The sequence below is a fragment of the Phyllobates terribilis genome, unplaced genomic scaffold (genome assembly GCF_046119375.1).
Source record: "Phyllobates terribilis strain yellow unplaced genomic scaffold, ASM4611937v1 Scaffold_3__8_contigs__length_932513732, whole genome shotgun sequence".
NCBI classification, from domain to species: domain Eukaryota; kingdom Metazoa; phylum Chordata; class Amphibia; order Anura; family Dendrobatidae; genus Phyllobates; species Phyllobates terribilis.
In genome coordinates, this window is record NW_027362763.1 from 531,375,760 (window position 1) to 531,402,166 (window position 26,407).

Below are 26,407 nucleotides of genomic sequence, written 5' to 3' on the forward strand. Positions count from 1 at the left end.
GTATGAGGGAGTCAGAGTCGTGGAGTCGGTCTCATGGAAATTGAGGAGTCGGAGATTTGGCTTACCCACTCCACAGCCCTGGGGGTAACTAAAAGTTCATGGGCCTTAGTGCAAAATCTTTAATTTTAATCGAAATGTAAAGGAGGATAGTTAGACACTGTTGCCAATACATGCATAAACATTTACTATAGAAGTGCTTTTCAAATAGTCAAATACTTTCATCTACTGTCAATGTAAAATATCTTTACTATTCTTCTCATTTTGTTAGCATAAATTGACTTATGTTTTTAAATCAGTAAATACCTTCCAATACTGGTGTTCTAATGTCCTAATAAATGTAGCATACAGGATGACCACTTTGTAAAATATGTAGCTGCATATAAAATATTGCACCCTCACAGGCAAAGGCATGCCTCTGTTTGCTCAAGATAAAATTATTTCAATTGATTAGGTCTTTCCCTTCAAAACCAATGTCAATATGTAATTCTTAGGTAATTTCATTTGACAACTATGAAAGTACAGCTCAAAGGATTAAGGTTCCTCCTACAAGATAACAAACATCTCGTCAGGGCTCATCAATTTCGTTTGTCCAGCCTAACAGGTTCCAGAAAGCAATGAGGGAAAAAAATGACGACATTTAGATCAAATGTCAACTAAAATGCTTACACGAGCTTCATGTAATTGATCACTCACACAATGAGATGAAGTGTAAGGGAGGGATGGTTTGGATCAGGAGACCAAACTTTTTCATTATGAGATCTACATTTTATAGTGAAAAAATGAAATTAATCTAAAAGGGAACCAGTGATGGGTACATTCTTCATGTGTTACAAAATAAAATAGTGCTGCTACATTGTTGGTCCCTGCAGGTAGCGGGAATGATAGTCTCATGTCTTGCATCATGATCACTGCACTCACATGCCATATATGCAAACTTCAACACTGAAGCCAATGATTGGCAGCAGACATTACATGACTGATGGCCGGAATGTCATTACTTCCCATAGTGGCGGGTCCACAGGAGTGGCAGAGCAGCAGGGGTGTTGGATTCAAGAGGTAAATAATGATTATTCCTATATTTTACAACTATATTTGGACACGTTTGAATAAGAAAAGTGCTTTATGCTATTGATCCCCATTGTGAGGTCTACCCTTGGATGGTGATTCACAGCAACAAACACTAGTAATGTGCTTTCGTACACAAGGAACTCAAAGTGAAGCTATTTGGAGAGTTATGGAGCATGGGTGTCAGCGGCTGCCATAAAGACACGTATATCCAAGTAACTATTTTATAGAAATTCAAGCTCTTATATTTTGTGTCTAGGAAGAAACCAAAGTTAAAAGAGGAAACTCATGCAAACACAGGAGGAACATACAAACTCTATGCAGATGTACCATATTTTTCGGACTGTAAGACGCACTTTTTTCCTCAAATTTTGGAGGAAAATGGGGGTGCGTCTTATAGTCCGAATGTTGGGGGGAAGGGGGTATATATATATATATATATGCTGTGTGGGGGGAGTGGTAGCGGAGAAGGAGCGAGGCACAGGAGGAAGCAGCCGCCTGTTGCAGCCTACACTGTCCCCGCTGCTAAAGAAAATGAATATTCACTGCTCCCCACGCTCATGCTCCTTAATAGCAGCACACAGTGTATCAGCAGCGCAGCTCCTGCTGCTGCCAGAATCGCGTGTGCCTGCTGTTAAAGGGCATGAATATTCAACCTCTCTCCACGCCCATGGGCGTGGGGAGGGGTGAATATTCATGCCCTTTAATAGCGGGCACATGCGATCGCCCGGCAGCAGCAGGAGCCGCACTGCGGCTACGCTGTGTGCCAGCTATTAAGGAGAATGAAGTCACTGCTCCCCGCGCACACAGTCCCGGCGTGGGGAGCAGTGACTTCCGGCAGCTGATCTCTCCTTGTGAGCCGTGCATGGCAGTGACGTCATGCGCGGCTCACATGGCGAGATCAGTGCGGGCAGACAGGACGCAGAGCTGGAGGAGAGAAGAAAGGTGAGTAGGAGTGTTTTTTTTTGTTGTTTTTTTTATGTACAGCGTGATGGGGATTAGGGGGACCATGCATACCAGGATAAGGATGAGGGGGGCATACATAACAGGATAAAGATGAGGGGGATCATACATAACAGGATAAAGATGAGGGGGATCATACATATCAGTATAAGGATGAGGGGGCCATACATAACAGGATAAATATGAGGGGGCCATACATACCAGGATAAGGATGAGGGGGCCATACATACCAGGATAAGGATGAGGGGGCCATACATACCAGGATAAGGATGAGGGGGCCATACATACCAGGATAAGGATGAGTGGGCCATGCATACCAGGATAAAGATGAGGGGGCCATATATACCAGGATAAGGATGAGGGGGCCATGTATACCAGGATAAGGATGAGAGATGTCATGCATACCCGGATAGGGATTAGGGGTGCCATGCATACCAGGATGGAAGGGTTCCATGCATACCAGGATGGAGGGGTTCCATGCATACCAGGATGGAGGGGTGCCATGCATACCAGGATGGCGGCCACGTATAATAGGAAGGGGGGGACATATATACCAGGATGGGGGATATTGTCAGAATTGGGGGACATTACCCCTATACCAGTGTCAGCAGAAGACCCCGTCCCCCTTAACAGTGCATCGAGAACACTTTTTTTGCTTAATTTTTTTTCTATTTTCCTCCTCTAAAACCTAGGTGCGTCTTATGGTCCGGTGTGTCTTATAGTCCGAAAAATACGGTAAGCCTTTGTCATATTTGACCCAAGAAAGCCAAAGCTGCAAGGCAACAATGCTATCCTCCGAGCCATTGTGCTGATCTATTGTTTGACCACTAGTGTGAATGATGTTTAGAAAAAAACTTAAGTATGAGCCATGTGTTTTAATCGCTTCCCCTTTAAGAACACCAGTTACCTCTCCTGAATTGTCTTTTTAGTACATTAATTTATTCCCAACTTTACCAAGAAAATAATCCTGCTTTGTACAATTCCTCAGTTTCTTACTACTCGAAATATATTAATGAATAGACAACTGGGTGTTACGTGTACGAGGTGTTTCCCAGCACACTGTCACACTGTGCATTAAGGGCTGCCGATGTTTGACTGTGTAGCACACTTCTCTAACAAGAGAAAAATGAACACCCAGTTGCCAATTATAATTTATACATTTATATTAGAAATAGCCGAGAAAGGGCAAAAATGGAAATTTTAAGTAAAGATGCTGCATTAAACATTATTTCTAGGAAATACCATATAACCTCCAGAAAGATCAAGAGTGGTGAAAAGTTCTCTTTAGTACCATTAGAGTTGATTCACTACACTTAGGGCTTGATTCATTAAGACTCGCATTAGACATGATAATCTTAAAGAGAAAACATTTTGGAGTAGGATGCAACAAATTCATTAAGCACCTCATCAGAAATGCTACTTGAGTCAGAAGCTGGAGTAACATTTCTGACGTAAGAAATGCCAACACTTTTTCTGAAGTTGACGGGCGAGAGTAGCCACACAACATCACGCCTCCTCCCATTTTAACAGAGCTTGGAGTAGCAATCCTGCCTCCTCCCATTTTGTGGAGCAGCTTCAAACTGGTGGGAAAATGTCACAAAGCTTTTGCGCAACTGTGTTTAGAAAAAATCTTGCGTCTTTTTAAAACATTTTATGACACTTTTCTGTCGTAAATACTTTGATGTATTGGCCCCATAATGTGTTTTCTGATTCTTCAATGGCTGGGTGGTCTTGATGAGTCTTGATCACAGCTACACCCACCAAATGAAACCATCACTTATTATTATGCAAGTCTGGAAGGTCACCTATTCCTCTTCTCAAAAGCATTCAAATCTGTTAGATATATATTTGATTCACAATTACTGTTGAAACATGTTACATAGCATATACAAGCAATGACAAATCAAAAGATGAAATTTAACAAGATATGAATACACTCTGATCAACTATTTGCAGCAAGCCAACCACAACACATAAGCTATTCAACCTGCAGTGCTCCTGGGTAAAGGAAAAAAACATGCCAGGAAGCAAAGTCATACATTTTTGTCATCCATTATTTTTATGTTTTAAAGGGATTTTCCACTGCTCAGACAACCCCTTCTCAATCCCTGGGTTTCCCCCACCCCGTAAAATAATATCATCTATACTCGCCTCCAGTACCGGATTGAAAAAAAAGATTGTCTGAGTAGCAGACAACCTCTATAAACCCTAAAGGACCGAGCCACTTTGTAGGTTAATGACCAGGTCTCATTATTTAAATCTGACCAGTGTCACTTTATCTGGTATCTGGTAATAACTCTGGAACGCTTCAATATATCCCAGTGATTCTAAGATGTTTTTTTAGTGACATATTGTACTTTATGTTAGGGGTAAATTTTAGTAGACATTATTTACATTTATTTATGAAAATATTGAAAATTTGGCAAAGAATTAGAAAATTGCACGATTTTCAAACTTTGAATTTTTATGCCCTTAAACCAGATAGTTATACCACACCAAATAGTTAATAACATTTCCCACATGTCTACTTTACATCAGTGGAGAGCAAAAAGAGGACAAGGAGTACAAGAAAGGCACCGAACATCTTAAAATGTGAAAAATATATATCAAATACCAATATACAAGAAATGCCAAGAGTGTGCAAAGCAGTCATCAAAGCAAAAGGTGGCTACTTTGAAGAACCTAGAATATAAAACATATTTTCAGTTGTTTCACACGTTTTTGTTAAGTATATAATTCCACATGTGTTAATTCATAGTTTTGATGCCTTCAGTGTGAATGTACAACTTTCATAGTCATGAAAATACAGAAAAATCTTTAAATGAAAGTGTGTCCAAACTTTTGGTCTGTACTGTATATAACGTCATAAATATGAGTGGACGCATACAAAGAGACCCAGTAGGTCTGAACTATCACAATGTGATCTAAACAGAATAATAAATAGATGTTAAATATAACCAAATGAATATAATAAAATGTATACCTTTTTCTTGTACAGGGTGGGCCATTTATATGGATACACCTAAATTAAGTGGGAATGGTTGGTGATATCAACTTCCTGTTTGTGGCACATTAGTATATGGGAGGGGGAAAACTTTTCCAGATGTGTGGTGACCATGGCAGCCATTTTGAAGTCGGCCATTTTGGATCCAACTTTATTTTTTTCAATGAGAAGAGGGTCATGTGACACATCAAACTTATTGAGAATTTCATAAGAAAAACAATGGTGTGCTTGGTTTTAACGTAACTTTATTCTTTCATGAGCTTCTTACAAGTTTATGACCACTTATAATATGTGTTCAAAGTGCTGCCCATTGTGTTGGATTGTCAATGCAACCCTCTTCTCCCACTCTTGACACACTGATAGCAACACCGCAGAAGAAATGCTAGCACAGGCTTCCAGTATCCGTTGTTTCAGATGCTGCACATCTCGTATCTTAACAGCATAGACAATTGCCTTCAGATGACCCCAAAGATAAAAGTCTAAGGGGGTCAGATCGGGAGACCTTGGTGGCCATTCAACTGGCCCACAACGACCAATCCACTTTCCAGGAAACTGTTCATGTAGGAATGCTCAGACCTGACACCCATAATGTGGTGGTGCACCATCTTGTTGGAAAAACTCAGGGAACGTGCCATCTTCAGTGCATAAAGAGGGCAACACATCATCATGTAGCAATTTCAGATATCCAGTGGAATTGAGGTTTCCATTGATGAAGAATAGCCCCACTATCTTTGTACCCCATATACCACATCATACCATCAAGATACGAGATGTGCAGCATCTGAAACAACGGATACTGGAAGCCTGTGATAGCATTTCTTCTGCGGTGTTGCTATCAGTGTGTGAAGAGTGGGAGAAGAGGGTGGTATTGACAATCCAACACAATGGGCAGCACTTTGAACACATTTTATAAGTGGTCATAAACTTGTAAAAAAGTCATGAAAGAATAAAGTTACTTTAAAACCAAGCACACCATTGTTTTTCTTATGAAATTCTCAATACGTTTAATTTGTCACATGACCCTCTTGCCATTGAAAAAAATAAAGTTGGATCCAAAATGGCCACCTTCAAAATGGCCACCATGGTCACTACCCATCTGGAACAATTTCCCCCCTCCCATATACTACTGTGCCACAAACAGGAAGTTGATATCACCAACCATTCCCATTTAATTTAGGTGTATCCATATAAATGGCCCACCCTGTATATTGGTATTTGATATATATTTTTCACATTTAAGATGTTTGGTGCCTTTCTTGTACCCCTTTTCCTCTTTTTGCTCTCCAGTTTAGCTTTATGGGGACTTTGGCACAACATACGTGGTGCCAGGTCAATCTCTTGCATATTACTTTACATCAACACCATTTTTGAAACATATTTTTTTTTTGTTAGGAAGTTATAAGGTTTAAACCTTTATCAGCAATTTCTCATTTTTCCAACAAATTTACAAAACCATTTCTTAGGGACCACATCACATTTGAAGTGACTTTGAGAGGCCTATGTGACAGAAAATACTCAAAAGTGACACCATTCTAAAAACTGCACCCCTCAAAATCACATTCAAGAAGTTTATTAATCCTTCAGGTGCTTCACAAGAACTAAAGCAATGTGAACGGGAAAAATGGACATTTTATTTTTTTCCCATAAAAATGTTACTTTAGCCCAAAATTTTGCAATTTCACAAGAGTAACAGGAGAAAATGAACGATACAATTTGCTGTGCGATTTCTCCTGAGTATGCAGATACCCCATTGTGGAGGAAAACTACTGTTTGGGGGATGCATGGCAGGGCTCGGAAGGGAAGGAACACCATTCGCCAATTGGAACGCAAAATTGGCTGGAATCGGACACCATGTCGCGTTTGAAGAGCTCCTGCAGTGCCTAAACAATGGAATCCCCCCACAAGTGACCCAATTTTGGAAACCAGACCCCTCAAAGAATTTATCTAGATATGTGGTGAGTACCTTGAACCCCCCAGATGCTTCACAGAACTTTATAAACGTTGAGCTGTGAAACTGAAGAAAAAAAATCACATTTTTCCCACAAAAATGTTCTTTTAGCCCCAAACTGTTTTTGTTTTCACATGGGTAACAGGAGAAAATGGACCCCAAAATGTGTTGTGCAATTTCTCCTGAGTAGCGTACTCCTTTAACATTCTGCACCACAATACTCATAACCGGCATGAAAATCATATAGATCATTAGTCAACCATTTATAACTCATGTTCTGCCCTGTAGTAGTCCCACAGTGACCATATGTCATTGAAGGCATCAACTCTACTTAGAATCATAACTGTGAGGTATTCCATGTTTCTAACATCTTTAATGCGCAAATATAGGTTCATCAAGGACCTTTTCCAGTTTTTTGCTATTAAACATTTTGCAGCTGTTAGAAGGTGAAGAAGTAACCTAGCAGTAATTTTCCCTATTGGAAATGGTGGGGTATTAAGTAGGAAATATAAAGAACTTAAAAGGGGTTTTCCCACGAACAAAAGCTCATTTCAAAAATTGTCTGACCGTGTATGGCACATACCACAGCTCCTGGGCAGGAATCGCAGAGGATTCATTTTGTGAGGTAAAATATTTCACTGCCTGTTTTTTAAACAATGTTTTACCTCACAGAAAGAATCCTCTGCGATCCCCTGGATTTAATGTCTGTATTGTCTTTTGCTTCCTCCCCTGCCCAGGAGCTGTGGTATGCTCCGTACACGGTCAGACACAGACAATTTTTAAAATGAACTTTTGTTCATGGGAAAACCCCTTTAATGGAATATTTATTACCCTAAAAAATAAGGTTTCTGACCTCCATCCAGTAAGGTTGGATTAAAGAAGCCCTTAAAGTTTTTATCCTGTTAATATACTGAAGTCATCATATTATACGGCACTGCGTACATACAATTGCTCATTTTGTCTTTCTACACAGATAATTCCTGTATATTCTCTGTTCTATGTAGAAACAGGAAGTCTCTAGTCCCTGCAGAAATCATTCCCCTCTTCAACTCCTGACCCAGCTGCTCCTTCCTCCTTACCCTGCCATTGACTGTTGAAGTGACCTATGACTCATACAGGGAAAATTGACCTCCTGTTTCTACATAGAGCTTAGAAGGATTCAGCTAGTCAGTTTTTAAGCATGTGATGTCATAAACCTAATGGAAAACAGAAGAATTAACTGGGTAGATGGTCAAAATGAGCAATTGTAACTACACAGTGCTATATAATATGATGTGCAATATATTAATAGGATAAAAGCTTTGATGGGAGTGCTTCTTTAAAGCACAGACCAGAAGATGTGAATGGTGTCTGCCCCTGTTTCCTCACATCTCCTACATCTATCAGACATATTTGGGTTGAGTTTGTGAAGGAGAGATGGGGTATGATACAGGAAAAACAATAGTTTATATTGATTTTCCTCATATAGTGAGCATATGATTGACACTTTTGTCCATATTAATTGCATTATTATTGTTTTTGTGACACTTCAAAGTCAAGTGTCATGGTAGATGTATTTTCATTCTTTAGTACATAGAGTGGACATTTTTTTATTTTTCCCTCTAGTTTTTTATATCCCCTTCTTCCAAAAGTCATAACTTTTTCTTTTTTTTTTTTTAATTGTTGACACAGCCACGTGAGGATTTTTTTGTGCGACAAGTTGTAGTTTTAATTGCCATCATGAAATCTACCACATAATGTACAGATAAACAGGAAAATAATTATTTGTTATTGTATTTATTATTTTGGTTTTCATTTTACAATTTCAATAAACATTATATTTTATGAGACTATATGCACCTTATGTATTTGTTTCTGTTGGTATTTTCTATTAGACGTGTGTTTTAAATCATGAAATTCTGATATCATTATGCTCTCATTTGTGTTGAAAGCAGTAGAAATATGAGCCAATCTTAAGAATTTAGAGGAAAATCTGATCATCAATGAAATGGCTACTACTTTATAATGTTACATACAGTATATTTTCTGTTAGGAGTAAGGATATTCACCATGCCAGCATTATGTTCTGGATGATCAGCTTGTGACTGTTCCTGGGACACAGGATAGTGAAATTTGGATGTTGTAGGGTGGTCATAGTCATGTTGGACTGGAAAATAAAAACATGATACTATTAAGTTCCCAAATCATTTCAGATGTATGGAACAAAATAATCAGTTAAACCAATCTTACTTTCTATTGTATGAACTTACTTTCAGCAGCCACATAGTTTGCTGGAAAGTAACCCTGTTGTCCATTCTGTAGACTGCCAAACCACCAATTGTCATTATCTTTGTACAACACATGGATAATGTCACTACGTTGGATGCTTAGCTCATCTGATCTATGCGCAGTGTAGTCGTACAGAGCAATCACCTAGAGGAGAGATAAGACCACCACAACGTTATCATGTTCATGCCACAAAGGCACCTTTACCATTTACTTCCTCTCACAGTAAAACAGCTGAAACCAAAGCTCTACCTTGGTAAAAACTGAGGCTTTGTAAACTTTTGCTAAAGGAATCAAGGTGGTGGGAACACAGCCGGAGACATATGATAATAAGACTGTGGGAAATATGAGAAATGGTTTTGCACACTAATCATACCAACTACTGTACCAATTTCAAAACAGCTGCTTCTTTATTGATTTATGAACCTGACACATGAAGTGAACCCAATTCTTAGAATGCAAAAACGCCACAGGGTGACACTTGGAAAACTGTTAATATGACAAAAGGTGTTTAATCCCTTTCCGACCAGGTCAGTAATAGTACGCACCTAGTCGGAAAGGCTCCGGCGCGGAGCGCGCACTGAACCGGGCACATGTCAGCTGATTATTACAGCTGACATGTGCCCGCAACATCCGCGGGAGGAATCGCGATCCACCCGCGGCTGTTAACATGTTAAATGCCGCTGTCAATCTCAGACAGCGGCATTTAACTCGTGCTTCCGGGAAGCGCGTCCTAAGCCCGACAATCGGTGACCCAGTCACGTGATCGCGGGTCATCGATGGGTGGGCATGACAACCCAGGGCCTGCAGCAGACTCCTGTGGTTGTCATGTCTCAATTGCTATGAGCGCCACCTAGTGGTCAGCGCTCATAGCAAGTGAGCATTTCTGCTGCATACAAGCGATCTGCTCATCGCCTGTATGCAGTAGAAGCAATCAGATAACTGCTGCTTCTAGTCTCCTATGGAGACTATTGAAGCATGCAGTAAGTGTAAAAAAAATGTTTTTAAAAATATTAAAAAAATAAAAAAATATATAAAAGTTTAAATCACCCCCCTTTCGCCCCATTCAAAATAAAATAATTAAAAAAAAACCCCACATACACATATTTGGTATCGCTGCGTTCAGAATCACCCGATCTATCAGTATAAAAGAAGAATTAATCCGATCGGTAAACGGCGTAACGAGAAAAAAATTATAAACACCAGATTTACGTTTTTTTTGTCGCAGCAACGTTGCAATAAAATGCAATAACGGGCAATCAAAACATCAGATCTACCCCAAAATAGTATCAATAAAAACGTTAGCCCGGCGCGCAAAAAATAAGCCCTCACGCGGCCCCAGATCCCGAAAAATGGAGACGCTACGGGTCTTGGAAAATGGCGTAATTTTTTATTTTATTTTTTTTTAGCAAACTTTGGATTTTTTTTCACCACTTAAATAAAAAAGAACCTATACATGTTTGGTGTCTATGAACTCGTAATGACCTGGAGAATAATGATGGCAGGTCAGTTTTAGCAATCTGTGAACGTGGTAAAAAAAGAACCCAAAAAACAACTGTGGAATTGCATTTTTGTTTGCAATTTCACCGCACTTGGAATTTTTTTCCTGTTTTCCAGCACACGATATGGTAAAACCAGTGATGGCGTTTAAAAGTACAACTCGTCCCGCAAAAAATAAGCCCTCACACGGCCATATTGAACGAAAATTAAAAAAGTTCTGGCTCTGGGAAGAAGGGGAGCAAAAAATGAAAACACAAAAACAGAAAGACCCATGGTCGTTAAGGGGTTAATATTTTCATTCCTGTTGGACCCTAGAAATTAGAAATATAAAAACATTATGGCTCTACAAAGCTTTGTAGTTCAATATTTTGTGTTTGATTTTTATCGATCATGGAAAGATCTTTTTTTTATGAATTAATAACTTGATAAACATGATCTCTACCACTATAATCTTTCTGATATGTCTAAATGAATTAGTTGCTATTTTGCCTTCTAGTTGGCCACACTTTGTATAAATCATAAGCATACAGTTAGCTCCAAATGTCATTAATAAAAATGTTTAATTACTAAGCAATACTCAATATAAAGAAAAGTGTGAATATAGGATACTCACGGTCTCCTGGACTGGTAGAATACTGTCAGCTTCTATTTTTAGTGAAGAAACCTTTGCTTCTAAATTACTCTAAAATTATTGGGAAAAAATAAGAAAATAAAATATTATATACAGTGCCTACAAGTAGTATTCAACCCCCTGCAGATTTAGCTGGTTTGATAAGATGCAAATAAGTTAGAGCCTTCAAACTGCAAACAAGAGTAGGTTTTATGAACAGAAGCATAAATCTTACAAACCAAAAAGTTATGTTGCTCAGTTGAATTTTATTAAATTTTAAACATAAAAGTGTGGGTCAATTATTATTCAACCCCTATGTTTAATATTTTGTGGAATAACCCTTGTTTGCAATTATAGCTAATAATCGTCTTTTATAAGACCTGATCAGGCCGGCACAGGTCTGTGGAGTTATCTTGGCCCACTCCTCCATGCAGATCTTCTCCAAGTTATCTAGGTTCTTTGGGTGTCTCATGTGGACTTTATTCTTGAGCTCCTTCCACAAGTTTTCAATTGGGTTAAGGTCAGGAGACTGACTAGGCCACTCCAACACCTTGACTTTTTCCCTATTGAACCAGGCCTTGGTTTTCTTGGCTGTGTGCTTTGGGTCGCTGTCTTGCTGGAAGATGAAATTACGACCCATCTTAAGATCCTTGATGGAGGAGCGGAGGTTCTTGGCCAAAATCTCCAGGTAGGCCGTGCTATCCATCTTCCCATGGATGCGGACCAGATGGCCAGGCCCCTTGGCAGAGAAACAGCCCCACAGCATGATGCTGCCACCACCATGCTTGACTGTAGGGATGGTATTCTTGGGGTCGTATGCAGTGCCATCCAGTCTCCAAACGTCACGTGTGTGGTTGGCACCAAAGATCTCGATCTTGGTCTCATCAGACCATAGAACCTTGAACCAGTCTGTCTCAGAGTCCTCCAAGTGATCATGAGCAAACTGTAGACGAGCCTTGACATGACGCTTTGAAAGTAAAGGTACCTTACGGGCTCGTCTGGAACGGAGACCATTGCGGTGGAGTACGTTACTTATGGTATTGACTGAAACCAATGTCCCCACTGCCATGAGATCTTCCCGGAGCTCCTTCCTTGTTGTCCTTGGGTTAGCCTTGACTCTTCGGACAAGCCTGGCCTCGGCACGGGAGGACACTTTCAAAGGCTGTCCTGGCCGTGGAAGGCTAACAGTAGTTCCATAAGCCTTCCACTTACGGATGATGCTCCCAACAGTGGAGACAGGTAGGCCCAACTCCTTGGAAAGGGTTTTGTACCCCTTGCTAGCCTTGTGACCCTCCACGATCTTGTCTCTGGTGGCCTTGGAATGCTCCTTTGTCTTTCCCATGTTGACCATGTCTGAGTGCTGTTCACAAGTTTGGGGAGGGTCTTAAATAGTCAGAAAAGGCTGGCAAAAGAGATCTTTAATCCACACATGTGAAGCTCATTATTCTTGGTGCCTGAACTACTTCTTAATACTTTAGGGGGACCAAACAGAATTCTTGTGGTTTGAGGGGTTGAATAATAAATGACACTCTGAATTTACTTTTTACGTTTTAAAAAAAAAATAAATAAAAAAAACAAAAACAAAATTTGCTGCAGTGCATTTCCCACTTCCAGGCTGATCTACAGTACAAATGTCACAATGCCAAGTTAATTCCGCATGTGTCAACCAGCTAAATCTGCAGGGGGTTGAATACTACTTGTAGGCACTGTACATATACACACATATATATGTGTATATATTCAGTTGTGCTCAAAAGTTTACATACCCAGGCAGAATTTTTCCTTTCTTGGCCCTGTTTCAGAGAATATGAATGCTAACAAACATTTTTTTTCTCTACTCATGGTTATTGGTTGGATGAAGCCATTTATTGTCAAACTACTGTGTTTTCTCTTTTTAAATCTTAGTTTCAACCAAAAACATCCAAATGATTCTGATCAAAAGTTCACATACCCTGGTGATTTTGGCCTGATAACATGCTCAGAATTTGGCACAAATGGGTAACATCCTCACCTGTGAACTGTTTGCTTGTAATCAGTGTGTGTGCATAAAAGCTAAGTGAGTTTCTGGGATCCAGACAGACTCTTGCATCTTTCATCCAGCCACTGACGTTTCTGGATTTTGAGTCATGAGGAAAGCAAAAGAATTGTCAACAGATCTACGGGAAAAGGTAGTAGAACTGTATAACACAGGAAAGGGATACAAAAAGATATCCAAGGAATTGATAATGCCAGTCAGCAGCGTTCAAACTGTGGTTAACAAATGGAAAATGAGGGGCTTTGTAAAAACCAAACCACGGTCAGGTAGATCAACAAAAATTTTGGCCACAACTGCCAGGAAAATTGTTTGGGATACAAAGAAAAATCCACAAATAACATCAGCTGAAATTCAGGACTCTCTGAAATCTAGCGGTGTGGATGTTTCAAGATGCACAATAAGGAGGCACTTGAAGAAAAATGGGCAAAAATAGCCGAGTCACCAGAAAAAAGCCATTACTGCACAAATACCACAAAGTATCTCACCTTCAATATGCCAAACAGCACATAGACAAGCCTCAAAACTTCTGAACCAAGGTAATTAGGAGTGATGAGACCAAAATTTAACTTTTTGGCCACAACCATAAATGTTAAATTTGGAGAGAGGTCAACAAGGCCAATGATGAAAGGAACACCATTCCTATTGTAAAGCACGGAGGTGGATCGCTGATGTTTTGGGGATGTGTGATCTACAAAGGCACAGGAAACTTGGTAAAAGTTGAAGGAAAGATGAATGCAACACATTATCAGCAAATACTGGAGACAAATTTGCACTCATCAGCCTGGAAGTTGCACATGGGACGTACTTGGAGGTTCCAACATGACAATGATCCAAAACACAAAGCCAAGTCGACCAGTCATTGGCTACAGCAGAACAAAGTGAAGGTTCTGGAGTGGCCATCTCAGTCTCCTGACCTCAATATCATTGAGCCACTCTGGGGAGATCTCAAGTGCGCAGTTCATGATAGACAGCCCAGGAATTTACAGGAACTGGGGGTATTTTGCCAAGAAGAATGGGCAGCTTTACCATCCGAGAAATGAAAGAACCTCATCTACAACTACCACAAAAGACTTCAAGCAGTCATTGATGTTAAAGGGGGCAATACACGGTATAGTATAATATAATTGACCCTATGACTGTTAGAACCTTGCTCTTAGGTTTTTTTCCTTTGCTGGTCACATGACCTTGTTGGCCTATTTAATCCTGCTCCGCCCTTCTGGCTTTGCTGGACTTCATTGTATAACTACTTTCTAGCTAGCCTGTGCTCTGTATCTAACTCTGTTAGTTTGCTTGGTCTACGGACCTCTGTGTTCTATATATTTTGTTTGTTTGTCTGTCTGCTACTATTTCTGTTAGGAGGTGTCCCATTTTATTTTCCTCCCAGTCCTTAGTACTTGTAGGGATTCCTTCCCCACATCTATAGGTCTCCATACAGACTAGCTTAGGACTTTAGCAGGTCTGATCGCAGGATCAGGTTCCCTGTTACATCGTAGGGATAAAGCTGAGTTCTATCGTAGGGACAGATCTCCTCTCTTTCCTTAGCTCTGGTAGCAGAACATAACAGTAAGTCCAGCCTGCAAATTCTCTAAGGAAAGATTTTTCTGTTCCATCATGGTGTCGGTTCAGGATTTGGCTCATCGCCTGCAGGGACTCTCTCTGGAGGTGGCCGAGCTCCGTCAGCACGTGAGTAACTGTCCTGGAGCACATTTCTTGGAGCCTAAGGTATGTTTGCCGGATTTATTTTTTGGTGAACACCGAGAATTTTTTTCATTTAAAAATGCTTGCTTATTGTATTTTCGTTTGAGACCCAAGTCCTCTGGGGATGAATCCCAGCGCATAGGGTTCATAATGTCACTTTTGCGCAAAGAGCCTCAGGAGTGGGCCTTTTCTTTGCAACCTAGTGATACATGCTTCAGATCAGTGGATAGTTTTTTTTCTGCTTTGGGGCTATTATATGATGATCCTGACCGTGTCGCATCAGCTGAGACTGAGTTGAGACGTTTGAAACAGGGATTAGGTAATGTGGAAAAATATTGTACTCATTTCCGTCGTTGGTCTACTCAAACAGGGTGGAACGATTCTGCTCTGAAAAGTCTATTTCTTGCTGGGCTCAATGAAAGGGTTAAAGACCTGCTAATTGCTTATCCTACACCTGAAGATTTGCAACAGGCTATGCAATTAGCTATACGGGTGGATAGGAGACTGCGTGCAAGGGTTAATGAGAGCAAATCCTCTGCTATGTCAGTTTCTGGTTATGAGAATGTGTGTACGAACAGTGGTGAACCGATGGAGATTGGATCGGTGGCACCTCGCTCTCAAGAAAAAGACCGTCGATTTTCTGAAGGCTTGTGTTTCTATTGCGGAAAATCTGGTCATTTGATTAAAGGCTGTGAGCTTCGTATGAAGAAAGAAAAAAAAATGGTCAGTCATGCCCGTATTGCCTGTTTAAATTCCAAGGGTGTATTTTTAGCTGCTTCCACGATTGCTCAGGAAAAATTAATGGAATTTCGGGTGTTTGTTGATTGTGGGTCTACTCTGAATGTAATTGATGGGGGATTCTTGGAAAGACTCAATTTAAAACCCGAACCTTTATCATCCCCCATTGCTGTGGTTTCTGTGGATGGTTCCCCTTTGAAGAATATTACTCTCAAGGTCTGTGAATTTCCTCTCACTATTAATGGTGTTCAGCATGAGAAATTGGATTTGGTAGTTTTGAATAACTTGCCTTCTCCAGTAATATTGGGATTGCCCTGGTTAAAATTTCACAATCCTGTACTGGATTGGTCTACCAGTGAAATTAAATCCTGGAGCCATAAATGTTATGACAAGTGTTGTAACGGGCGTATTGCAGCTTTGGATAGGGGAGAATTGCCTGTTCCTATTCAGGATTTTTGGAGAGTTTTTTCTGAGAAGGAATCGCAGGTTTTGCCTCCCCATAGAGACTATGATTGTTCTATTGAATTTGTCCCTGGAGCGACTCTTCCTAAAAGTCGTTTATTTAACCTTACTATTCCTGAGAGGAAAGCTTTGGAGGAATACATACAGACAAGTTTGGCCGCCGGTCACATTAGGCCCTCTAAGTCTCCTGTGGCGGTTGGATTTTTTTTTGTAAAAAAAAAGGACGGCGGTTTACGTCCTTGTCTGGATTTTCGTGAGATTAACAAAATTACTGTACGCAATCCTTACCCACTGCCATTGATTCCTGATCTGTTTAACCAGTTAATGGGGGCCAAGTGGTTCTCTAAAATTGACCTTAAGGGGGAATACAATCTGTTGCGCATGAAGGAGGGTGACGAATGGAAGACTGCTTTTAACACTCCTGTGGGTCATTTTGAGAATCTGGTTATGCCTTTTGGTCTTACTAATGCTCCTGCATTTTTTCAGAATCTTATTAATGACATCCTTAGACCTTTGATTGGCAAAAATGTGGTTGTGTATTTGGATGACATTTTGATTTATTCGCCGGATCTGGAGTCTCATTGGCGGAGCGTACGTGAGGTATTACAGTTGTTAATGGACAATTCGCTTTTTGCTAAGCTGGAGAAATGTGAGTTCGCTGTACAGAGAATTAGTTTTTTGGGTTACATTATCTCCAGCGAAGGTTTTGAGATGGACCCGGTTAAAGTTCAAGCTGTACAGGAATGGCCTAGGCCTATTGGTTTGAAATCGATACAGAGGTTTTTAGGTTTCGCCAATTATTACAGAAAATTCATAAAAATTTTTTCTAGTATTGTCAAACCTCTGACCGATCTCACCAGGAAAGGTGCTGATGCGGTTCAGTGGTCTTCTGAGGTCATTGAAGCTTTTGTGTATCTCAAGGAGAGGTTCACCTCTGCTCCCATCCTTATGCAGCCTGATGTGACTAAGCCGTTTTTGGTTGAGGTTGATGCTTCCTCTGTGGGGGTTGGCGCAGTATTGTCTCAGGATAACGGGGATGGATTACATCCCTGTGCCTTTTTTTCAAAAAATTTTTCGGAGACTGAACTGAATTACGATATTGGTAATCGGGAATTATTGGCTATTAAACTCGCATTTGAACACTGGCGCCACTTCTTGGAAGGTGCGGAATTTCCCGTTCAGGTTCTTACGGATCATAAAAATCTGATTTATCTTGATGCTGCCAAGCGCCTGAATGCCCGTCAGGCTAGGTGGGCACTGTTTTTCTCGCGGTTTAATTTCTCCGTTACTTACATCCCTGGTACTAAGAATGTTAAGGCGGATGCCTTGTCTCGTAGTTTTTCTCCCATAGTCGGTGCTGAGAAAGAGGAGAACATTTTACAAGAAGGTGTTGTGATAGCTGCTTTGGACTCCGTTTTGGAAGATGAGATTCTTAAAGCACAGGAGAATGCCCCATCTAACACTCCTCATGGGAGTGCCTGGGACCTTTAGGAGAGATTTGTTTGTTGAGTGTCACGAATCTCGGTTGGCAGGTCATCCCGGAATCTCTGAGACCAAGAGACTGGTGGGTCGCAGTTTTTGGTGGCCTGGATGGCAGAAGGAAGTCATTAAGTGGGTGCGTCAATGTACTATATGTGCTAGATCTAAGTCCTCACATACTCCTGCTGCGGGGTTGCTTTGTCCTTTGGAGGTTCCCAGTGCTCCTTGGACACATTTGGCTATGGACTTTATAACTGACCTTCCCCCCTCTGAGGTTTTTACTGTCATCTGGGTGGTCGTGGACCGTTTTAGCAAGATGTGTCACTTGGTTCCCTTCGTCAAACTGCCCTGCGCTAAAACTCTCACTAAGGCCTTTGTCAAGGAAATTGTCAGACTTCATGGCGTTCCTACTGACATTGTTTCTGATAGGGGTCCTCAGTTCATGGCTCGTTTTTGGCGTGCCTTTTGTGACAGGTTGGGAGTTCATTTGTCGTTCTCGTCCGGATATCATCCTGAATCTAATGGCCAGACAGAAAGGAAAAACCAGGATGTTGAGCAGTTCTTGCGTTGTTTTGTGGCAGACAATCAAGAGGGGTGGTCTGAGTTTCTGCCACTTGCTGAATTTGCTCTGAACAATCATACATCTTCTTCTGCTGGTTGTTCGCCTTTTTTTTGTTGTTCTGGGAGACATCCGTCGTTTGGGTCGTTCTCCAAGTTGGGATCTGCCGTGCCTGAGGAGGAGAATTTTTCCGGTGATTTGGAGAGAGTTTGGACGGATGTGCGTGGTAATCTTCAGGAGGCCAACAGAAAATCTAAGGACTACTTTGATAGGAAACGACAGGAGGTTTTGTTCGCTGTTGGTGACATGGTTTGGTTGTCCTCTAGGAATCTGCGGTTGAGGATTCCTTCTAAGAAATTGGGTCCCAAGTTTGTAGGGCCCTTTAAGGTGCTTCAGGTTGTCAACCAATCTGCTGTTAGGTTGGAGGTTCTTACCTCCTGGAGAATTAATCCGGTATTTCATGTCTCTCTGTTGAAAAAAGCTGTTTTATCGGATTGTGACGCCTCTGCCTCTGTTCCTCTGGTGGTGGAGGACGGGGAATATGAAATTTCTCGCATCCTTAACTCTAGACTGTATAGAGGTAGTTTGCAGTATCTTGTGGCCTGGAAAGGTTTCGGACCCGAGGATAACTCTTGGGTGAGGTCGGATGATGTTTCCGCGTCCAGACTTATCATAGCGTTTCACAGGAGATTTCCTGATAAGCCTGGTCCTAGGGGATCCGGAGGATCCTCTTAGAAGGGGGGGTACTGTTAGAACCTTGCTCTTAGTTTTTTTTTCCTTTGCTGGTCACATGACCTTGTTGGCCTATTTAATCCTGCTCCGCCCTTCTGGCTTTGCTGGACTTCATTGTATAACTACTTTCTAGCTAGCCTGTGCTCTGTATCTAACTCTGTTAGCTTGCTTGGTCTACGGACCTCTGTGTTCTATATATTTTGTTTGTTTGTCTGTCTGCTACTATTTCTGTTAGGAGGTGTCCCATTTTCCTCCCAGTCCTTAGTACTTGTAGGGATTCCTTCCCCACATCTATAGGTCTCCATACAGACTAGCTTAGGACTTTAGCAGGTCTGATCGCAGGATCAGGTTCCCTGTTACATCGTAGGGATAAAGTTGAGTTCTATCGTAGGGACAGATCTCCTCTCTTTCCTTAGCTCTGGTAGCAGAACATAACAATGACACTGCAATACCAAGGAGGAAAAGTCATAGGATTATGAAAAATAACAGGATTGATAGATATGCAAATGGTGAATAAATTGAAATAAAAATTTTAAAACATCTACAATACAATATTTTAAGCATTGAGTATGAGCACCAGGCTAAGAAATACACTTACACACCTTATCATGCCATCAATTAAGTTATTGATGGTTATTTGAGGAATGTTCTGCGATGCTGAATGCACTTTAGTATGCAAATCATCAAGATTCTCTGCTAGCAGCTCCCTTTGTAATTGCCGGTAAAAAGGTCTATCCTCTTCAGTGATGAATCACGCTTTTTGTCTTGGATGTAATGATAGCTGAAGATTGGTATGGACACTACCCATGCAACGCCATGAAGAGAACTTCATAAGGGTACATAAAACTGTCCCTGGAGCAGTTATTCAACACCCCTATAGACTTCCTCCCATATACACTAACAGCTCAGCGTTACATTGATTTGGTTGTGGAAGTAGTGGTATCGCCAAGTCTCTAAAGTGTCCATGGAGCAGTTTTTCAACAGAGCATATTTTGCTATTGTTACTTTGAGCAACCTGTGTGGCCTAAATGTGGTACCATATTCTGTAGCTTCTCCGGACTTGACACTCATCATTGATTGGCAATTGCACAGGGAGCTGGCAGCAACTAAGGTAGCCAAAGTATGTAAGGCAAGTGTGTTTATTTTTTGTGTATGGTGCTCCTAATCTACTCAATACTGATTAAAAAGAATGAACCTCTATTTGAGGCTGCAGGTAATCAGCAAATTTTCTCTTAGATCTATATTTATGTAGGGGATTTGAAGCTCTGTATCAGACATATGGTGCTTTGACCACTATAAAGTTATGCAGAACCTGGCATTCATGAGGACCGACCCAGGAAAGGAAGACTAAGAAGTAATTCTGCTGCTGAGGTCCATATGACTTCCAAATTTCACAGTCATGATTTCAAAGAATTCTCAGCAAGTGACATTCAAGTGACCAATGTATGCGATTTGAATACTTGCAGTCATATGTCTACTAGTCTCATCTGGAATCTCTTAATAGAAGAGAATTTATTTATTTTACTCACTTAAATAGCGCCATTAATTCCACAGCGCTTTACAGACATTATCGGCACATTTGAGAGAATCAAACAGTTTAGTTGGCATGTGACCATAAGAATGAAAATCATGCATGGGGTCACGTATCCGCCCACTCGCACAGGGATTATAGGGGAAGTGCGACAGTGTAGACATCACACAGTGTCACGATTCCGAAGTCTGCAGTCACGCAGACTCTGCTTCAGGACAACCCCTTTAAGCAAAGTCATAGCTCATCAAACACTGCTATAAAGCAAAAAAAAATAATGTCAGAATTTTCAATTTAAAAGCAAATGAATGCCTACACATGTCCTCAACACCACTTCCAATTTCTAAGCAGGTGCTTTCACAAAACAAGTTTTACTTCTATAATTCCTTTCTGCCCACATATGCACCGATAGCCAAAGTAACTATTAATGAAGTTTTGTTTACTTTGTGAAATTAAGGCATTTTTTTGGCAGGGTGTGTCTGTGTCTCATTGGTACAGAAGCCCCTGAGGTCTGTTTATAGTGACTCACAGAGAGCTGCAATAACAGAGAAACCTGTAGAAATAAATTCAGTGTTTTCAGAGATGTGTGTGAACAGTTTTATACAATCCTAATTATTTATAAATAGACACAACCTCATCAGTCTACAGTTAGATCTGTGGGGCCAAGTCAGGATGAAATACTGTACTGAATTGTATGTTATTAGTTTCTGAATATACAGGGCAAATGTATGATAGTAATATTACACGAGAATACTTATAGTGATAGTAATATTACACCAATACTTATATTTGTTACTTATTCTTTTTTCTATTCATTTTGTGGAATACTGCATTCTAAAAAGTGATTTCATTTTATTTCTATGTCTAGCCTAAAGACTATTCTCCCAGTCTCTTACGGACGGTTTAATGTTGAGATATGACTGCTACTTTCCATATTCTGGATGAATGCAGGAGAGGGAAAGCGCTCGGTGCATGCTGGGTGTGACACGCGGGGAAACCCCGCCCATCAATCAGCGGGGAGCGCGTCACTGAGTCACGCCTGATGCCAGAGGAGGCTGCAACTGGGGGTCACATGATGCCTGTGAGCGATCAGCGATGGCGCCACTCATAGGCAATAAAGACAACGCAAGGTAATTACAAAACACTTCTCTCCACAGTTTAAATACATTGGGGCATTTTATATAGTACTAGACAACCTCTTTAATTGGCTTACTGATGGCAGCCAAGATGAGTAAGTGTATTTCTGCACACAGAACTCATACTCCGTACATCAAGATGTTTTGAAAAATTAGTTTCCATTTTTTTCACCATTAGCATATCATTAACATGTCTATCCATGCTGTGATATCCAAATTCTGAGACTTTTCTTTTTTCGTGCTGCAATTTCAATATCATGGGGTGATATATACACAGGTACAGTCTATAGTAGTTAATACTGTAACAGCAAAAATATTTAACATAGTTTGTATGAACTTGGAAGCGACATACACATTTTTGTGCATCAGTATTTTTTTACATTTCCTCACCATTTAACCTTACTGGATGTAATTCTTACTGGAAACACACACCGACATACTGTGCAATGCGGATGTTTGATGGTAAATAGGGCTATACATAATAAAGGAGCTGTCTTACCACTTGCAGTTTGATTGATGGTGTACGACTGAGTGACTGTCCTACTGGGCTGAAACCACCTGCAAGAAGACATGACAATAAGCATTTGTTTTCGGGCCTGTTACACTTAGTTGATGTCTGTATGTTGTGAAAACAATACAAACTTTGGACAAAATTCAGAGGAACCTTCATGGATAAGTGTTGGAAAAAGCATCAATCAATACCTCAAAGTACTTAACTACAATGGTTACAACAATATTGACCAACAGTGTTATCACACATTAAAAGTTGTTTTTTTAGGTGGGTTGGAAGCAAATGACATATTGTTAGGGTTCTGGATTATCATATGATGTTATTAAAGTTTCTACTACTCTCATTGGCATATTTCCACTAAATGAAAGATAGCACCTTTTATTTGTGCTGTTTATGCTGATAGGTATTTTGTGTGATGTCATTTTTTTTCCAGCGAGTACTGAATGTAATGTGGAAAAGTGAGTGTTTGCCCTTTTCCATAATTCCCATTAATGTGAAAGTAGAGGGTGGTATTTGCACCAAAGAGTCATTTGTGTCTTTTGGATGTGCCATAAATGTTAATGATTGGAATACCAACTGAATTTCATAATAAACATCTATGCAATGTAGAAATATCACTCTATGTATGAAAAAATAGTGTATCAGTGTCATAAAATCACAGTGAATATCACAAGTTAACAATATTATGCCATTTTTCATTTCATTCCTGATAGGTTTTTGACAGCTTGCTTTTCTTTATCTGAAAAGATGTGGCTTAGCAGCGACTGTACTCCAACTTCCCATCATAAAGCATAAGTACGACATGCCAGACCTGTCATACTAGTTCTCTGCTGGTTCAATTTGTGTGCTAGAGATTTTATGCAAAGTCTGTCGTAAATACTACAATTTTTGATGGTCTATAGATCAATTCACTGCACTCTCCAGTAATTCTGATAAAGATTTACTGTGGAAGCACAAAGGGCCGTAGTTGAATATATAAATACGTGAAACAAGCGACAATCACATGACGTTTTTGACCCTCCTTGGTGTTTTTCTAGAGGTCGATAAATGAGGTATGAAGAAGTATTGGAAAGGGAAAAGGCACTACCAGCGCAGTTATAAAGATTCTATGTGAACATGAAGCAATTATGCCTGTCCTTAAAGGGTTGATCCAGGACTATATATTTTTTTCTAAAAAAGTTCTAAAAACAGCCTTAAAAAATTCACTCTGCTCTGTTGACGGGCGTGACTGCCGACGTCATGCGGATTGACAGCCGGCTTCCCACTGTTAGACAACGTAATCATCATTACGTTGGTAGTCACGCCACACCAACAGAGCAGAGCGTGACTATTGGGCCTAAAAACTAATAGTCCTTGGATAAGCCCTTTAACTTGTATTCAAAATGTGCTTCTTAGATATCTGGATAGATTTTAGGTTATTCACATAGGCAAAACCAGAAAATGACATTATACTAATCCTATTATACACTTTGCATCAACATAGACGAGAGTCTAAAAATGTACCAAATGTATCACATTGGCTCATGCTGGATGGTAGATTTGGTTAATCTTTAAATAGTTTTGTCTAAAGACTCCCCCACACACATTAGATAGGTGTTGGCCAACAGCTCTCTGCTGACTCCCCCATACACAGGAACACTCGGCAGAGCGCTCCTGTGTTCTCTATGAGCGAGCCACTGTGAGTCTCCTTTAGCAGCAGATTATCTCTGGGAGATCAAATGAACCTACTGCTGAAATTCAGCAAGTTCTTTTTCTCCCCCAACATCATCTGTCAAGGAAGAGTCAACCGACAACGCCGATATTGGCTTATTCAGCAGACCATAGTCTCATTTGTATGTGCGCAACTCACTTCTTGGTTTTTCTTACTTTGCGCCTAAATTTTGGCACAATTTTCTCCCTTTTTGATCTTATGTCACGACCATCTCCCATAACAATGTCTAAAACTCATAATGAAGTTAAAGGATTTTATAATGTCAGTTAAAAGGTCTGAAAGCTTGAGCATAATACTGACCATAAGAAGCACACAACAGCCACTTCTCCCCACTCTAACACACCGCTACCGCTTCATCATTCCCTGACGAAACAGCGAAACGTGAGTTGGAGTGGTGAAAGGGGGTGAGAGTGGTAAGAGGTGTGCTTCTTATGGTCAGTATTGTGTTCATGCTTTTAGACCTTTAAGATACATTATAAAAACCTTTAACTTCATCATTGGTTTTTGACATTGTTAAACTGTGCAACATTTAATTATTTATTATTCATCTATTAGAAGAATTATTTTGTCACAATACATTAATATTTATTTTAATTCATATTTATTAATTATGCATTGTTGCACAGTGTATTTTCAGTATCATTGCTTATTTGTCTAAAATGAGAATTTAGATCTTATCACAATGTTTAATATTTAGTTAGATTAAATTCCTTTTTACTGGACATTTATATTTATTTTCATTTCCATTGATCTATTTATTATTTATATATTGCTGCAGAGTGTTCTTCCTATATCATCGTTATACTGCATATACCGTATTTTTCGGACTATAAGACGCACTTTTTTCCTCCAAAATTTTGGAGGAAAGTGGGGGGTGCGTCTTATAGTCCGAATACTATCTATACTACATACCAGGATGGGTGATCAAGGGGTGCCATGCATACCAGGATGGGAGCTCAAGGGGTGCCATACATACCAGGATGGGAGCTCAAGGGGTGCCATACATACCAGGATGGGTGATCAAGGGGTGCCATACATACCAGGATGGGGATCAGGGGGGTGCCATGCATACCAGGATGGGGATCAGGGGGGTGCCATGCATACCAGGATGGGGATCAGGGGGGTGCCATGCATACCATGATGGGGTATCAAGGGGTGCCATGCATACCAGGATGAGTGATCAAGGGGTGCCATGCATACCAGGATGAGTGATCAAGGGGTGCCATGCATACCAGGATGGTGATCAGGGGGGTGCCATGCATACCAGGATGGGTGATCAAGGGGTGCCATGCATACCAGGATGGGGATCAGGGGGGTGCCATGCATACCAGGATGGGTGATCAAGGGGTGCCATGAAAACTATGATGGGGGATCAAGGGGTGTCATGCATTCCAGGATGGGGATGATCTCCACATATACCAAGATAGGATGGGGGCCACGTATACCAGGAAGGAGGGGCCACACATACCAAGATGGAGGATATTAACAGAATTGAGGGACATTACCCCAATACCAGTGTCAGCAGCATACTCCTTCCCCTATAACAGGGCATCATGACAACATCTTTTGCTTAAATATTTTTTTTCCTATTTTCCTTCTCTAAATCCTAGGTGCGTCTTATGGTCCGGTGCGTCTTATAGTCCAAAAAATAATGTAACTTCTTTTGAATTATGGCACATCCATCCCCCTCTTTTCAATTTCCTCCCCCCTTTTTTATCTTGTGTTTTTGTGATCTATGTTTTTTAACGTGTTAATCAATTAATAAAAGTGATTTGTATAAATTATATCTCCCTAATTCTTGAATACATTTTGTTGGTTTAAACATTATTAAATTTGACCCATTGTTTCTATGGCTTTACTTTTCAATGTAGACATCAAAATAGGCCATATAAGCTATCACTTGGGAAATGTATTAATTGTATTAACCAGCATAAGAAAAATGAACGTCTCAAGGGTAGCTACTGTAAATTTAAAGCTAATTTAAGAGAATAGTAAAAAATAAAATAGGGATATATTCTCATATTTACCAAAGGCGAGTTGATGGAGAAGTAAAGATAATTCAGATTAACTGAGAAGTCCAAATATTGACCATGTTTAGCCAAGTCAACTCAAGTGTTCAATAGAGGAAATCCCATGGAAGTGACACAGTAGGACACATGACATAACTGTGAGATGTACCTTGCTGACATCACACAACTTTCATCCACTGCTACATGATTGTGGTATTCAATCTCCGGTCACTTCTGCTGCGAGGTATTCAAAAGTGAGGTCATGTGGCAAGGGACAAAATGTCACTATAGTAAAATTAATTTGTAATGGAGGCCTAGAAAACAGTAAACAGCTCCCTGCTCTTTTTCTCAAGTATATATATATATATATACCAAATTAACAAAAGTCCAATTAACCTATTAAAAAGGGTTGTCTGTGTTGCCTCCCAAAATATGCAAAATAAACACCTAAAAT

General features: G+C 40.3%; 1 protein-coding gene across 7 annotated transcripts in view; it reads right to left on the reverse strand.

Annotated features, from left to right (window-relative positions):
* AHI1 (Abelson helper integration site 1) overlaps positions 1-26,407 on the reverse strand; it is a 280,181-nt gene that overhangs the window by 40,045 nt on the left and 213,729 nt on the right. For 5 of the 7 annotated variants that reach the window (XM_073671294.1, XM_073671289.1, XM_073671290.1 and 2 more), the window contains 4 exons: positions 22,222-22,280; positions 11,359-11,427; positions 9,230-9,392; positions 8,996-9,126 (listed from right to left, as the gene is read on the reverse strand). In XM_073671294.1, coding sequence (XP_073527395.1) covers positions 8,996-9,126; positions 9,230-9,392; positions 11,359-11,427; positions 22,222-22,280 — 422 coding nt within the window. The remainder of the gene's footprint in view (positions 1-8,995; positions 9,127-9,229; positions 9,393-11,358; positions 11,428-22,221; positions 22,281-26,407) is intronic. The other 2 variants (XM_073671291.1, XM_073671292.1) reach the window with 1 other exon arrangement.